This window comes from Haemaphysalis longicornis, unplaced genomic scaffold (assembly GCF_048455015.1).
Source record: "Haemaphysalis longicornis isolate Haplotype H1 unplaced genomic scaffold, Haemaphysalis longicornis Haplotype H1 scaffold_1, whole genome shotgun sequence".
Taxonomy (NCBI): domain Eukaryota; kingdom Metazoa; phylum Arthropoda; class Arachnida; order Ixodida; family Ixodidae; genus Haemaphysalis; species Haemaphysalis longicornis.
Window position 1 is genome coordinate 480,749,934 of NW_027526203.1, and position 14,767 is coordinate 480,764,700.

The window sequence follows — 14,767 nt, forward strand, 5'->3', positions numbered from 1 at the left end:
AACTGCCGAACCACTGACAGAACTCACTGGATAAGCCGTATGCGGACAATTTGCGAAGCAGTAGCTCGTGATTAACAGCATCGAAGGCCTTGCTGCAGTCGAAATATACGGTATCTATCTGTTGACGAGAGAGCACTGGGGGGCCGATGTCGTTTAGGAAACATGCGAGATTTGATTCTACTGACCTACCGGGTATAAAGCCGTGTTGGTTGGGATGAATTAATGAACGCATTGCTGCTAGAAGGTAACCATGCATGACTTTTTCGAAGTCTTTAGAAAAGGAAGGCAGTAGAGAGATAGGCCTGTAGTTTCCGGGGACAGTGGCTCTGCCAGACTTGTGCAAAGGGAAGATAGCGCCTAATTTCCAGTCTGACGGAAAATGTTGCTCTAGAAGTGACATGCGTATGATGTGGCAGAGCAGAGGTGCAAAGACGACGCAACAGCCTTTCACAATGAAGCATGGAATGCTGTCGCAGCCCGCCGACTTTTTTGAGGGGAGTTTGCGGATAGCGCGCACGACATCATTCTCAGTAATGTTCGGGATTTGCAATAGTGGCCCATGAGACTGGAAGCGCTGGCTGACCAGTATTTAATCAATTTAATCCAACTAGCTCAGATTCTGCCTATCCCATAAGATGCACAGCACAGGACACAGCACGTGCGCGCTGCTGCCCCTTGTGACCGTAGATGGGTGCGCAGTCAGCCGTACAGAGCCCCTGACATAACCCGAACCCACATGAACACTTTTTACAGCGAAGGTTTCTACGTCTACCCCCTCACTCACGGAGCAGAGTGTAGATGGCGCGGCGAATGGTTACCCAGCATTCCTCGCGCGCAAGTGCCTGTTCTCATCAGCGGGCGCGTTGGCGGACGGCGTTGTCGTCTGCTTTAGCGACGATTGTTTTGGGCCTGTTATGGCGCAGCTTCGCGTTCATTGCGCGTTTCCTTCGCACGGCTCGATTAACTTATTCGACAGCACCTCCTAGGTAACCCGGACCCGACGGAATCAAGTGGTCGTACGGCAAAGGTACGTTAAGGATTGGTTTGCGGGGCAGGAAAACAAAATGTAGAGACCACCTACAGACATCTGGCCGCTGGAGAAACGCTACCTTTTGCGCACTGCTTGCCACGAATGGGACTCCGTTTTCTAAATTGTAGAATACCGATTCGGCTGTGTTTTCATAGGTGTTACAAAAGGCGAAAGCAGCAACTGGTTCTGATAAATAGCGATTATAAAAGTTCCGTCAGCTTTCTCGCAATTCTCAAGCTTACTAAACTAACTAGTTTAAATCGGTATAAATGGGAATCAGTAATCTCACATGCCGAATTGTTTCGATGTCTGCGCTTGTGTCGCGCGGTAGTGTAGCCCAGAGCTAGCACATCAGGATGGCTAGGTTCCGCTGCCTCACCCTTTGAAAGACGCTCCTTTCCGTTTTCTTTGCCGACGCAGGGCCAGGCTACAGCGGCGGCGCCCGCCGCTCTAGCCCCGCCGTGGCCGACGCTGCTGCTTTCGGCACACCGCGCCCGCGAATATCAGGTAACGGCTGGCAGGATTTCTGGTTTCACTCTTTGAAGAGCCACGTGTGTGAATTCAAGTGACGTCGCATGGGCAATTGTTATGGGTGTTGTTTGAAGCTTTTCTTTCCAACCACCTTCACAGCGTGGATTGGAGCCAATTTCTTTTTGCAGGTCTTCCTAGGACTGTAACTGAGCCCAACCTTGTCGCAATTTCTATGACATGCACAGCTTTACCGCTCATGACAGTCCTTTCAACAGTGATTGCTCTGTACTTATTCAGTGGAATGTAAAATATTTTTTCGCAGCTAATATTGGGGGTGAAAACTTGCTTTGTGCACACTTTCGCGCGACTAAGGTCCAGAGCCATGGACACTATTCCATAGAAACGCATGGGAATAAGATTTGACAGCCAATTACACAACGAATATTTAAAATCCTAGAAAGTTATTTTAGAGTTTTAATCCCCACGTCGACTTCTTGCTTTATGCCAAACATTACTTTCCTCAAGTGGTTTTGGTAGGTTCCTGAGAGGCCGGAATTTTGAGCCGGAAAGCTGGGGAACTTATACTAGCCTCTCCCTTTCGACCACACAAAGGCACTCATACTGCTTTTTGTTTAAATCAAAATTTTTAGTTTTAACTTTGCGTAAATTTCAGTCAAAGCAGAGTCCCTCAATACTGTATTGAAAGAGTCTGGTAAAACTACGGAAACCAGCCCTCGGGGAAAGGGGGGGGGCTAATTACAGGCTCTAACTCTGCTGTATAAATGCAATATTAGTACATCAACCCCGATGCAAATCTTAACACGACACCTCATCATCGTATCGACGCGTGAATAAGATCTTCCTAAATTTCCATTAATGTTTTAACTTTTCAGAGTGTGGCATCATTGCCAACGTCAACAGTGGACGCGGTGGACCATCCTGCGGCATGTGGCTTAGAAGCCGTCTAATGCTTTGTGCAGGATTGGAATTATTTTAGTGATATTGCGCGGCTTAGTGGTCTTGCCATCCCCACAGCAGCATGTTCTCATTGCATATAAATCATACTGCGCATGTAAATTGCTCATATGCGGTGATGTCGATATGAGCCCTCGACATATACAGCTAAAACGAGTGCCATAGATCTCTGAGTCGGTTACCTTCAGGTCAAAACAAATTATCCGAGATAGCTGATCTCAGGGCAGAACAAGCCAGCATTTAAAGACTGATATCAGAATTCCCTTAAGCCGGTTTCTATAGACCTGCAGCGCTGGGATGGCATGGACAATTTCATGAAAAACTCTGCGACTTCATGCACGAAGTCAACTTGTTCGTGTACCTGTGAACTCGAGTATCGTTGTGCCAGAGGGCGTACTTTAGAATTAAAAAAAGAAAAAGACAATTTTGTTGTTACAGATGGTGACCAATTGCCTGATTACGAAACGGTTTGTTTGTTTTGCTTGAGTGATGTCGATTGCGTCACTGTTGAAAGCTATACTCGTAAAAGATCACTCACGCTGCAGGAATGAAAGCATTCTATAAAACCTGCAACTTTGCCTTGAAAATTTTACTGGATCCGCTACTTGTGAGCTATGATCTAAATCCAAAAAAGATATGCGCGTATACTGTCTAGATCATTTCATTCTTTACAGAATAAAAGAAGCTTCCAAGATAAATCTCTGGCTTACACCAGAAATCTTGCACCTGAAAAGAAAAAAAAAAAAAGCAAACGGTTAAAACAAGCCCGTGCCGGAGCAGGGACAATTCAAGCAACTCAGTCAGCTCTAACTGACAAGGCTGTGGGTTCTGCTAAACGACACCATTTTTAGCATACTTCCCAAATTTTATTACTAACGGCCCTGACAAATTTTGCATTTTTCTAAGCAAAGGGAAACAATCTTTAAAGCCACATGGTGCACGACGACACAGTTCTCACCGCTGAAAAAGATTGCTCTACAGTTTAAACGCTAATGTGCTAGCGCTTTTCCCAGCAAAGTATAACTCATCCACCAAAACCTTGCTGTCCCCGAATACATATTGGCATGCCTGGCAGATTTGCCATGTTATTCGATATAAAACCAGAAGCCGCACCAGGTCCTGATAACATATCAAACATTTTCTTGCGTTGCTATGCTGAGGTGCTTCCTCACTTCCTTTTCGACCTTTTTCGCTCGAAAAAAGCCTATAGATTCAGGCCTTCTGGAATGTGAGGGGAAAATAGGGTGCGCAGTGCCAGTCTTGAAGAAATGTGACACTGCGTTCTTCAGCAACTATTGACGCATATCCTTAACTTCACCGAGCTGCAAGATGCTAGAGCACGTTACATCTGCTTGCACAAAAATCATGCATCCCTCGGTCTAACGACGACGATGGTTGAATGCGAAGATTTCTTGTGAGGGGTTCTTTGGTTGCCGTCTGAGTTTGGACTTTGACTCGCGCGCAGTTTGGACTTTTAGTCGCAGCGGCTTTGACTTCGACCCTTCGCCATTTTATTTCGCACGAAGAAAGCCTCGCGTTCAACCATGGTCATCAATATACGGAGGTGTGCATGATTTTTCTGTCCAATTTCGCACCTCGATGCCTTCCTCGCCAAATCCAAAATGCTTCGGCCATATAGGAATGGCGCAGCGCAGCCGTGGCCGAGTTGACTTAGGCGTCCGGCGCGACTGCGGGAGGTGGCTGGTTCGAAACCCACCACCGGACACCCACTGCTAAAAATGGGTACGAGCGTCCCCCGGCCTGGCGCCCGGCTTTTCAGGGGTGTGCGCTTCGAGGAAGTGACGTAAATCCCGATGCGTCCCTCTGGGCAACCTCGTTTCGAACGCCCAGCCCCCATGAGTGCTTCCTACGGTACGTGGTTACACGTTGTTCGAAAATCAGAGTGGAACGAATTACCACTTACCATCATCATACATTGTAAGCCTTTGTGCCACCCAACAAATTGTTTTCTGATATGCGTTTTTATGTACCTCTTGATGTTACACCCCTCCTGTTTGGACTCTGAAATATGCCTGTAGTATGCAATAAATAAAGAAAATAATAAATCTAGAGAAAAGGATGGCGAAAGGCGCACGGCACTTCTTTACGCATGGTTCCAGTGGAGAAATACATGCCGCTTGGTCGAGAGGTCGAGAAACCTGGAGCGGAGTCGTACGGGGCACTTGCGCGGGCCGTCTCCGCCCGTGCTGCCTAGCGAGACGACGGCAGGAAGCGAGTGCGCGGCGTCCGGTGTCGGGTGTCCCCGTCGTGGGCAAAGCCGTGGACAGCCCGGGGCCGCCCTGCCACTCCCATGAGCCTCTGGCCGCTTGTCCTGCCCAGGAGCCGGGTTCCCGCGCTCTTCCCGCTGCTGCTGGCCTTCGCCGCACCTCTATGGCCGGCCGCCCAGGCTCGGAACACCAGTGAGTAACGGCTGCGATGGTCTGCGATGCGGCTGCCACTGCGTTCGAATGGCACGCTTGGGAGCCCGATTCGCGCTCGTTGCAGTGCGCAAAGTTCTCCTCCTCCTAGGTGCGCATCCGAAGCAGTCTCGCCGTCGTTGTCTTTTCATTAATGACTGCCTCTGTACTTGGCCACGCTAACCTGAATGTTCAAGTGTGAAACGTGAAGTTTGGATTTGAGTGGGCCTGGATTTCATTGCTCATTCTCATGCGTTATTCGGCACCCTTTGCGCTTGCTTCAGGAATGCAACTAACAATGAACTCTTTGCGGGAAAACATGTTCCTCTTGGTACGCGTGTGAATTTAATACCTTTCTAGATAAGCAAAGCCTCATCCGCCCTTTTTCTACATCATTTGCGGCGAGTTTGTTCTCATATAGGCAGATAAACAGCAGCCGCCCATTGGGGCTGAGCGTGCGCGATGGGCGGCGAAGATGCTTCACTGCACTGACGCTGAAGTGGTAGAGCAAGCACCAGCGTCCTCTCCTTATTATCATTCTCCCTTTCGTTTTTATGAACGGACGCATAACCCGCGCTCGCATCGCCAAGCAAGCATAACTTTAGCAGGCACGCACTAACTTACCTACTCCCCTAATTGCTAATTCTGTAACTCACCATCATCCACAGCTCATTCGTGTCCACTGCAGGAAGACGGGCTCTACAAAATATTTCTAACTGCGCCTGTCACATGGTAGTCCGTTCTATGCCTCCAAATTTTCGTATTTCGTCACTCAATCGGGTACTTTGTCTCCCCTAATGCGTGTGCCTTCTCTCGATATACACTCTGTTAAACGAGTGGTCCACCGGTTCTGTCATTCGCATCACGGGCACGAGTTTCTTGCCCAATCAATAAACAGTTTTCATGAGCATAAATGTTACACCAGCATTTTTCGCTCTACGGCTCGCTGGGCCAACCTACGTCTCATTCAATCGACCTAGTAAGACCCAAGTTTCCGCCCCCTGTGTCATGACCCAAAGCCCACACTGGTTGCACAGTGACAGAGGTATGCCTTACTGCTGATGACTTCTGAATACTAACAAAATGCAGCCCAACTCGTACAAATTCTGCGCCCAATATCTTTCTTATGGTGTGAGTCACCACTGATAACTCGCCCACATTTTTTATATTCACTAACTAGGGCTAGCCAGTCCCCGCAAGTTGAGGAGCAATGTGTACAAAGAGTACTTTTCCCAATGGGTATGGGTTGATGACAGACCTCAAACGCTGATGCTAGGCTTAACGCCATAGGTTTAGGAGGACCATTACCTTAGGCTCACCGTTACCTAATAAGCAAGTTGAACACGCCGTGGTGGCTAATGGCCTAGCCGTATTTAAAGCGCAGACAGACGATACACAAGAAGAAGACAACAAGCTCACGTGTTGTCTTCTTCTTACGTATCGTCTGTCTGCGCTTCATATGCGAATCAAATCAAACTAGCTCAACTTTCCATTCTACTAATGACTGAGGCTTTGTACTGGTGAGCCCAAGGACTCGGGTTCGATCCCGGCCGCGGCGGCCGTTTTCTTTTTTTTTGTCGGAGGCAAAAAACGATAACGTCCGTGTGTCGAGATTTCGGTGCACGCTAAAGAACCCCAGGTGGTGTCAGTTAACCCGCGGAGCCAACCTCTACGGCGCGCTCATAGCAGGCGTAGCTTACGCGCGTGATGGAGGTGAAAAGCAAAAACGCCCGTGCGTTCGAGATTTCGACACACGTTAAAGATCCCCAGGTGGTCAAAATTAATCCGGAGCCCTCCACTACGGCGCGCCTCATCGCCTGCGTTGCGTCGGCGCGTCACACCCCTTCCCCCCAGCTTACGCGCGTAACTTCCCCCAAAACATATCACTAATATCTGTTCTACTGCTGAAAAAAAGTTATGGTTCTTACGTCGCAAATTAAAACTCGCTCTAGCCCCCGTAAAGTTAACAGCGTACTTAACAATAGTAAGGCCTACACTGGAATACGCAAGCATCATATGGGACCCTCATCAAAAAGGATTAATTAAAAACATCGAGCGCGCACAAAGAAGGGCGGCGAGATTTATTCTTTCAAAATATTCTCGTAATGATTCTGTAACACAGATGCTGCAAGAACTAAATTTACCCCTCCTAGACCGCCGTCGCATAGCCAGACTTAAATTCTTGTTTTTGCTCTCCCGAAACATATTTAACTTTGATGCAGAGCAGTACCTAATTCCCCGTCAAGTGCGCAGCCTACGAAGTGACCACCCCAGAAAATATCTAGTCCCTCAATGTCGTGTGAACACATATGCATACTCGTTTTTCCCTAGAACAATAAAAGACTGGAATGTATTACCGGATGCTATACGTGATTGTCAAACTGCAGAACATTTTGAACACAATGTTACAAAGTATTTTCAAAGTGAATCTTCGTGAACGGTGATCGTTTTTTTTTGCGTGCGTGCGCCTGTGTTCTCTTGTAAATTTGAATGTATTTGCTGTAACTTGACTCATGTACATTGTAGGATGTAATATTGTGAAGTGTATTTTATGATGTATGTGATGTAGCATGTAAGTTGTATAATGTAGTATAGTGATGTATTCATTTTGTATCGGCTATGCATTTCTTCTTTACGCTTGACATGACGGTTGTTATGTCAGTTTTCTACCCCACCCCTGTAACGGCCCAATCGGCCAACAGTACCTGGAAATAAAAAAACAAGGCATTTCAAGTTTAGCCTTATGACAGTTGGCCTTAACTGAGGCCTCAAGCGTGGAGAGCTTGGTATATATAATGGCCCGCTTCATTTTGTGGACCAGTGTTTTGTAACAATAAGCGTATGGGTGACACTTTTAGGACTAACAAAATTCATGGAATAACTGAGGGAGTGGTCATGTTGTGGCCCTAAAAAGAATGTCTTGTTCTTGATTTATTTTCTTGATTTATTTTCGTGTAAGGCTTGATTTATTTTCGTGTAAGACATGTTTGGCCTTTTTGCACAGCCTATAAGCCAATTAAAAACACGTGTTTTACGGCAGAATGCAAACGAATGTGAACTTCGTAAGGCCGAGGGTTGTTGGCACGCTCTGGCAGCAAAAAAAAAAAAAAAAAAAGCGTGCCAGTTGCTAACCTCTACGTCGGTAGTAAGCAGGCAATGCCTTGTACATTCCTTTAAGTTGACCTCAGTCAGAAAAGTGCCCAGTGGCTTAATTGTCCGGAACCAACCACGTGAAAGATGGAATTGTCGTAGGAGTTGTGGCGTATTTTAAAGGGGAGAGGGGGTCGGCTATCTCAACGCCACTATATATGCAGGATGAGAAGGCTGCCTTTTCCCTATACGCAGCGTGCGGAGGCTTCCTGACGCAGTTCCGGGGCTCCTTCCAGTCACCCAATCACCCAAACCACTACGACGACTCGGCTGTGTGCCGCTGGTACATCTTCGCTCCAAAAGAGTTCGCCATACTCATCGAGAAGCACACCATTGACATCGAGGACGACGCCGGCCGCTCAGACTGCCCCTATGACTACCTCAGGGTATGCGCGTTTGTGTGGCGAGCTGGGCCTGCAGTTGGTACGGATCAAACAGCCCAACAGCGCAAAACTAGACGGAAGACAGCGACAGGAGGACACCGACAGGCCTTTCGTCTAGCTTTGCTCTGTTATAATATTGCATGTGCCTTTCCCTCGCATCGAGCGCAATCAACTTTTAAATGCGTAAGCCTTTCATGGGGACTCGACGAAGAAATAACCTCTGTTCGTCTGCAGTGCTTAATGTGTGACACTTTCACCGCACGATAAAATGCTGATATAAAGGGTCACGGGTCGTATATTTGTATAGAGAACCGTATATATTGCCCCTAATAATTTTTTCCATGCAATGCATTGGTGTATTGCAGTAAAGCACAAAATTAGGAGGTTTGATGTATAGCGCTCACTAGGGATGTTCCAAAAAGAAGAAGAATATGCTTTATTCCAAAAGATACATAACAAAACTCTGAATGGCGCATTTGGGTCTTTAGCCGAAAAGGCTAGTCGGACCCATTACAAAATGGTGTTTACATAATCCCTTCAGGATAGCTCAGATAACAAACAATAATAAAAACAGGGTAGCTCGGATTACAAACAAATAATACTCTATAGGTTAGGAGAAGTATAACACTTGGAAAAAATATTTCTTTAACGATAGGGCAAAATTTGACACACACTTAATATCCAAAGGTAACTTCTTCCATGCTTTGGACCCAATAAAAATATTAGACGACGACCATATACATTGCACACTTTTGGTAAATTGAGGTTGTTATGGCACGCATGTCGCGTATCCCGCAAAGGCAATAAAAAACCTGATGACGGGTAAGGTGTGTTCAGAGTCAAAACTCTGTTAACGAGAACGGCCGTTTTGTAGTCACGAACTAGGTTAAACGGCATTATGCTAAGTTCGTTAAAAATTGGTGCGGAGGGTAAAGACCTTGAAGTGATACCATGGTTCTTAAGGCTCTTTTTTGAAGAATGTTTATGTGTGCTAGATAAGATGCATAGGTGAATCCCCATGACTCTATACAACAGGTTATTTGACAATAAAAAACACTAAAATAGATTATACGTAAGGTTTCTTTATCAAAATGTTTTCTTGCATTAATTAGCGTGTAACATCCGTAAGCTAGTTTACGCCTTAATTATTATTTCTATACGTGGTGCCCAATGAAGTGAAGTGTCTAGAGTTATTCCCAAATATTTGTACTGGTTAACCTGGTCAATTTTTATCCATGCAATGTTTCAGGAACACACTTTCGGCCCTTTTTTCCGGTTCGAGGAGAACAAAATAAATTTCGTTTTTTTAATATTTAACAAGAGCTTGTTCGCATTGAACCACTTAAGTGAATTCTGTAGTTCTTTATTTCCAAGTGACTGAATTTCAGTAAGTGGCAGGTGTATAATAATGAGAGCGGTATCGTCTGTATATAAGACGGCTTGCGCTTTATACAGGGAGCTAGGGTAATTATTAATGAAGGGGGAAAAGAGTATTGGTCCTAAAACAGAGCCCTGTGGTACTCCGTTGGTTGCTTGTTTTACGGATGATTTGTTTAGGGCTATCCGCACAAATTGTGGGCGATTAGTTAAGTAACTTCTGCAATATTTTATGGCCAGCCCTCAAAACCCATAGCGTTTTAACTTAGTGAGGGGAATTTCATGATTTAGAGAGTCAAATGCTTTTTTATATCTAAAATATGCCTAAAGCGAATTTATTGTTGTTAAGCGCCTTGTAAGTTACTTCTGTGACTGAGTGCAAAGCCGTTGCTGTAGAATACTTTTTGCGAAACCCGTGTTGGTTTTGGCTCAAAATATTGTATTTTTGAATATAACTTATCATTCCCTTAGCTATTAATTTTGCAAACAGGATGTTTATGCAAGTCAATATTGTTATGAGACGGTAATTTATGATGTTATTCGGGTCATCTGCTTTGAAGATTGGTGTTACCCTCCCAGTTTTAAGCGCTTACGGGTAAGTTCCTGTTATAAATGATTGGTAAAAAATTCTTTTTAAAGGATGGCACAACATGTCAATGTTCTCTTTTAGTATATGCACTGTAATTTCATCAGCACCGACTACTTTATTTACTGGCATCTATTTTGTTATTTGTATAATTTCCTCCGCTGTAATTTCTTCGAAAGCAGAACTATCTTAAATCGGAGAGGGGAAAATAGGGTTATGGTCTTCGCCATTATTATTCGATGAAAACTAGTTCCCGACATTGATAAAACATTCGTTAAATATCTCAAGTAGAAGTGAAGTGTCACAGCCTGAAATGCCTGAATCGGGTAAATTAATACAAGGTTGTTGCTTTTTCGTGATAGAGTGAATTATTCGCCAGATCTCTTTCGAGTTCCCGTTTGCTTTTAGAATGAGGTTACTATAGTATTGTTTTTTACGCTTGCGCATAAGCGCAAGTGATACGTTACGCGCAATCCTGTACTGCTCTTTGTAATAAGCGTTATTCTTGGCTTGTTTCATTTTGTTACACCAGTGTTCTTTGTTCCTGATAACTTCTAGAATAGAGTCGGTCATCCAGGGGCAGATTGGGTTTGTGAAGTACTCTGCTCTTCGTGAAGTGAATTGCCTCTTTGCGCAGCTTGATTCTAACATTACGAAAAAATTGTTATAAGCCATGTTTATGTCGCTATCGTAAGTTGCGGTGAAGTCTTTTTCCTGCAGGCGCTGTTTCGTTTTAAGTGCGAATGCACTTTATAAGCGACCCCAAACCATCCACCGCCGCCGGCGGCGGCGGCGGTGTCCGCAGTGCTCCTCTATATTTAAAAAAGAAACAGCATCCGGCGCCAGGTTTCGATCCGAGGACTTTGCGGCCGCAGCGCGACGCTCTACCGACCAAGCCACGGACGCGACGCTGATATCAGTGTTAGTGACGCGCCTTATATCTTTAACGCATTCAAACTACGTCGTCAGCGGCGTGCGTTGGCGACTCAGCGGCGTTATAGCGGCTTGATAACTGCGTGGTGTACACGTGATACTACAAACCCGATGGAAGAGATGGAAGAGAAGGCGGCGAGGCGGTGGGCTGCGGTAGCCGAGCGCAAGCGCCGCAAGCGGGCCGACAACCGTGCATTCGCACTTTCACATTCTCCCCCTCGGGGAAATGCGGGGGAATTTTTTGCGTAGTCCCACCTCCGCAAATTAAGTCCTGTATTTTTCGTCGACTGCCAACGATCAATGTTCACGGTTATATGAATAGGGAAGTGGTCAGTTACATTTTCTGGTATAACACCGGAATCAAGTTTTTCAAGCTCTAGGTTAGAGATGATATGATCTATAGTGGATGAGGACGTTTGCGTAACCCTTGTGGGGCTTGAAATGTGGTTATGAAAGGCATAACAAAAGGAGTAATTGCTGATACTTGGTGTTGTGGTTGCCATTAATGTTTATATTGAAGTCACCACAGATAATTACTTTGCTATGTGTATTCGTAAGATATTGTAATATGTACTCCAGTATTTCCAAAAATACCGGTATTCTGGAATTAGGTTTTGAATTAGGAATTAGGAATTTTGAAGTTCCACAAACATCATGTCAATTTCACCGGAACTTGTTCTTGTTAGCGTTTCTATCTTCTTATATTCTACCGTAGACGAAATGTACAACGCCACTCCCCCACCTCTGAGACCAGATTCCCTTGAACAGGAAACAAGTTTGTAGTTTGTCAGGTTTAGAAATTCATCCTTTCTTAGCCAAGTCTCTGACAAAGCAATAACGCTGTATTGAGCATTTGTTTTCAATAATAACGCGAGTAATGTATCGAAAATTTTGTTGATACTTCTAATATTACAGTCGAGTAGGTTCAATGCACATGTTTCTGGACTATTCTTTGCAGGTGTAAAGGCATTGGTCATGTTAGTACGAGTTGGGTAAAGCTACGAGTTGCTGCGACATGATGTATGGGGTCCTATAGAGGTATTTATTAAAGCGACGCTGAAGTGAATTTGTCAAGCCCCTGTTTTTCGTTGCACTGCGTAGACTGGCTCAAATAAAGGAGGAGGAGGAAGAGGAATGCCTTTAATGAATGAAGAGAAGTCAGCCTGGCAGCGAGCTTGGCTTGCTACTCCACATGAACATGAGATGTGCGAAAGTGAAGGGTAACGAAGACACAAAAACTCATACAGACACTACAAAAGCAAATAAGCACACAAACTGACAAATGCAGGATCACGCACACGGCGCACAAACAGAAGTGAAGTTAAGGCACACATTCACAGAGTTTCGTTCAGGCCGGAGTCACGGAGAAATGACACCAAAGCCCGTGTGTTCCCGCTCAGTTGAGTGCCAAGGACCAATGGCGTCACAAAGCTTCAATGGTGCATCAGCGCAGTCCCAAAGTTGTCTTCCAGGTTAGCCGCGGGTGTCATAACGGGGACACACACACAGTACATTTTCTATGTCCTCACGGGCACTGCATACTTGGCAGTGAGGGGAGGCAACTCGGCGCGTCTTGTGCAAGTAGTGGCTGGTAAAAGCGACGTTGAGGCGAATGCGGTGAACGACTGCTTCGTCGCGCTTTCCCAGGCCACACGGCATTCGAAAAGTGCAGGCGGGATCAATTTTGCATAATGGCTGATAATTTTTTGTCCCGTCCGTCCATATGGAGAGTTGTGACTGCCGCGCCACGAAGTACGCAAGTCTCGCGGCGTCACGTCTATAGAAAGGAATCGGGATGATGACACTAGATTGGGCGTGGGCCGCGCAAGCTGTTTTGTCGGCCACCACATTCCCATTCACCCCACAATGTCCAGGTAGCCACTGTAACGCTACCTCGTCAAGCATGCTGGCAGCCTGTGTATGGAGGGTGTGTATTTCGTGGGCCAGTTGCTCGCGCGGGAATGATGGTAGTTCCTGTAACGCCGCCCGTGAATCTGTGAAAATCACCGACACAGAAGCTTCTTGCCCAGGAATGTACTGCAAAGCGGAGCCCAAGGCAGCAAGTTCTGAGGTAGTCGACGTTGTTTTGTGGCTTAACCTGGCCGCAATTGTGGTGCGCGTTGATGGAACCCAGATTCCGACAGCAGATGATGTGGCCGTCACAGATCAATCAGTGTAGATATGCTTGTGGTTAGGGTAGCAATTCCACATGTGCTCTAGAGTGAAGTACTTTAGGGCTGGAATTGGCAACCTTGATTTACTGCTGATGCCCGGTATTGTGGTGACGATTCGCCAGGGGGAGTACAACCAGGGCGGGAGATGAAGTGGCGCAGGGCACTTCTGACACAAGGGTGGTAGAGTGTCTTGTACCTCTAAAGCAGAGCTAGAACTCAGCGGATGTCCATGGGCCCTAGTCGCCAGCCGCAGACGTAGGCGAAGCTGCTCCTCTTTCATCAGTACACTGGGTAAGAAGCGCCTAGACTCTCGTATGTTCCCCAGCGTAGAGGTTGTCTTCGGAAGACCCAGACAAAACCGCAGAGCTAGGGCTTGCATACTTTCTAACAGCCTTGTATTGGTCTTGGAAAGAGGGCCGAGTACTGGGAGGCTGTATCGGAGCAGTCCTTCACAGAGTGTTGTGTAGAGACGTAGGAGGGGCCCAGCAGAACAACCTCCTGAGCCGCTGGTCAGCATGCGTAGCACCTGAGCAAAGGAGCCCAGTTTCTTCTTCAGGAGACGAACGTGGGGGGACCACGTCATCGACCTGTCAAGTGTTACGCCCAGGAATCGGTGTGAGTCCACAAAGGGTATGGGGACCCCTGCCGCTGAAAGATGATAGCGGGAGACATCACGCCTGGTGAAGGCTATTGCCGCACATTTCCTAGCCGAGATTTCGAGGCCACGTCTTGTCAAAAAGTCCGCTATAGAATTGAGGGCTTTTTGAAGGCGAGCTTGTAAAACTCGCCTGTTGCGGCCAGACCTCCAGATACAGATATCGTCAGCATAGAGCGATATTTCGACAGTGTGTGGTACGCACTTCTCAATTCCAATGAGGCTGATATTAAATAGGGTTGGGCTTAAAATGTCGCCCTATGGCACACCTCGCGTGACATTGTGAGGGGCTGTTTCGCCGTCTTTCGTGGACATAAAGACGGATCTGTCATACAGATAATCGGATATCCACGCATACATGCGACCTCCGATGCCTACCCACTCCAATGCAGATCTTATTGCCGTTGGTGACACACAGTCAAAGGCTGCTTTAATGTCAATGAACACTGCTAGAGTGATGCGACGCTGGGCTTTCGCACTCTTTACGTCATTGACAAGGGCAAGCACGTTGTCGATGCTGCTGCGGGACTGTCTGAATCCAGTCATACAAACTGTTCATGTTTATCAGGGCGATAAAGCGGTATTTATTTTATAAAGACTGAAAGCAGAAACACTA

The 14,767-nt window shown here is 46.3% G+C and overlaps 1 protein-coding gene across 4 annotated transcripts in view; it reads left to right on the top strand.

The window, feature by feature from the left end:
- The first annotated feature begins 4,612 nt into the window (after positions 1-4,612).
- The window catches only part of LOC144156343 (cubilin-like), a 116,550-nt gene continuing 106,395 nt past the window's right edge, over positions 4,613-14,767 (top strand). For 2 of the 4 annotated variants that reach the window (XM_077688344.1, XM_077688342.1), the window contains exons 1-2: positions 4,615-4,896; positions 8,239-8,429. In XM_077688344.1, the coding sequence (XP_077544470.1) occupies positions 4,788-4,896; positions 8,239-8,429 (300 nt within the window). In that variant the 5' untranslated portion in view covers positions 4,615-4,787. Of the gene's footprint in view, positions 4,897-8,238; positions 8,430-14,767 lie in introns of all 4 variants that reach the window. The other 2 variants (XM_077688345.1, XM_077688343.1) reach the window with 2 other exon arrangements.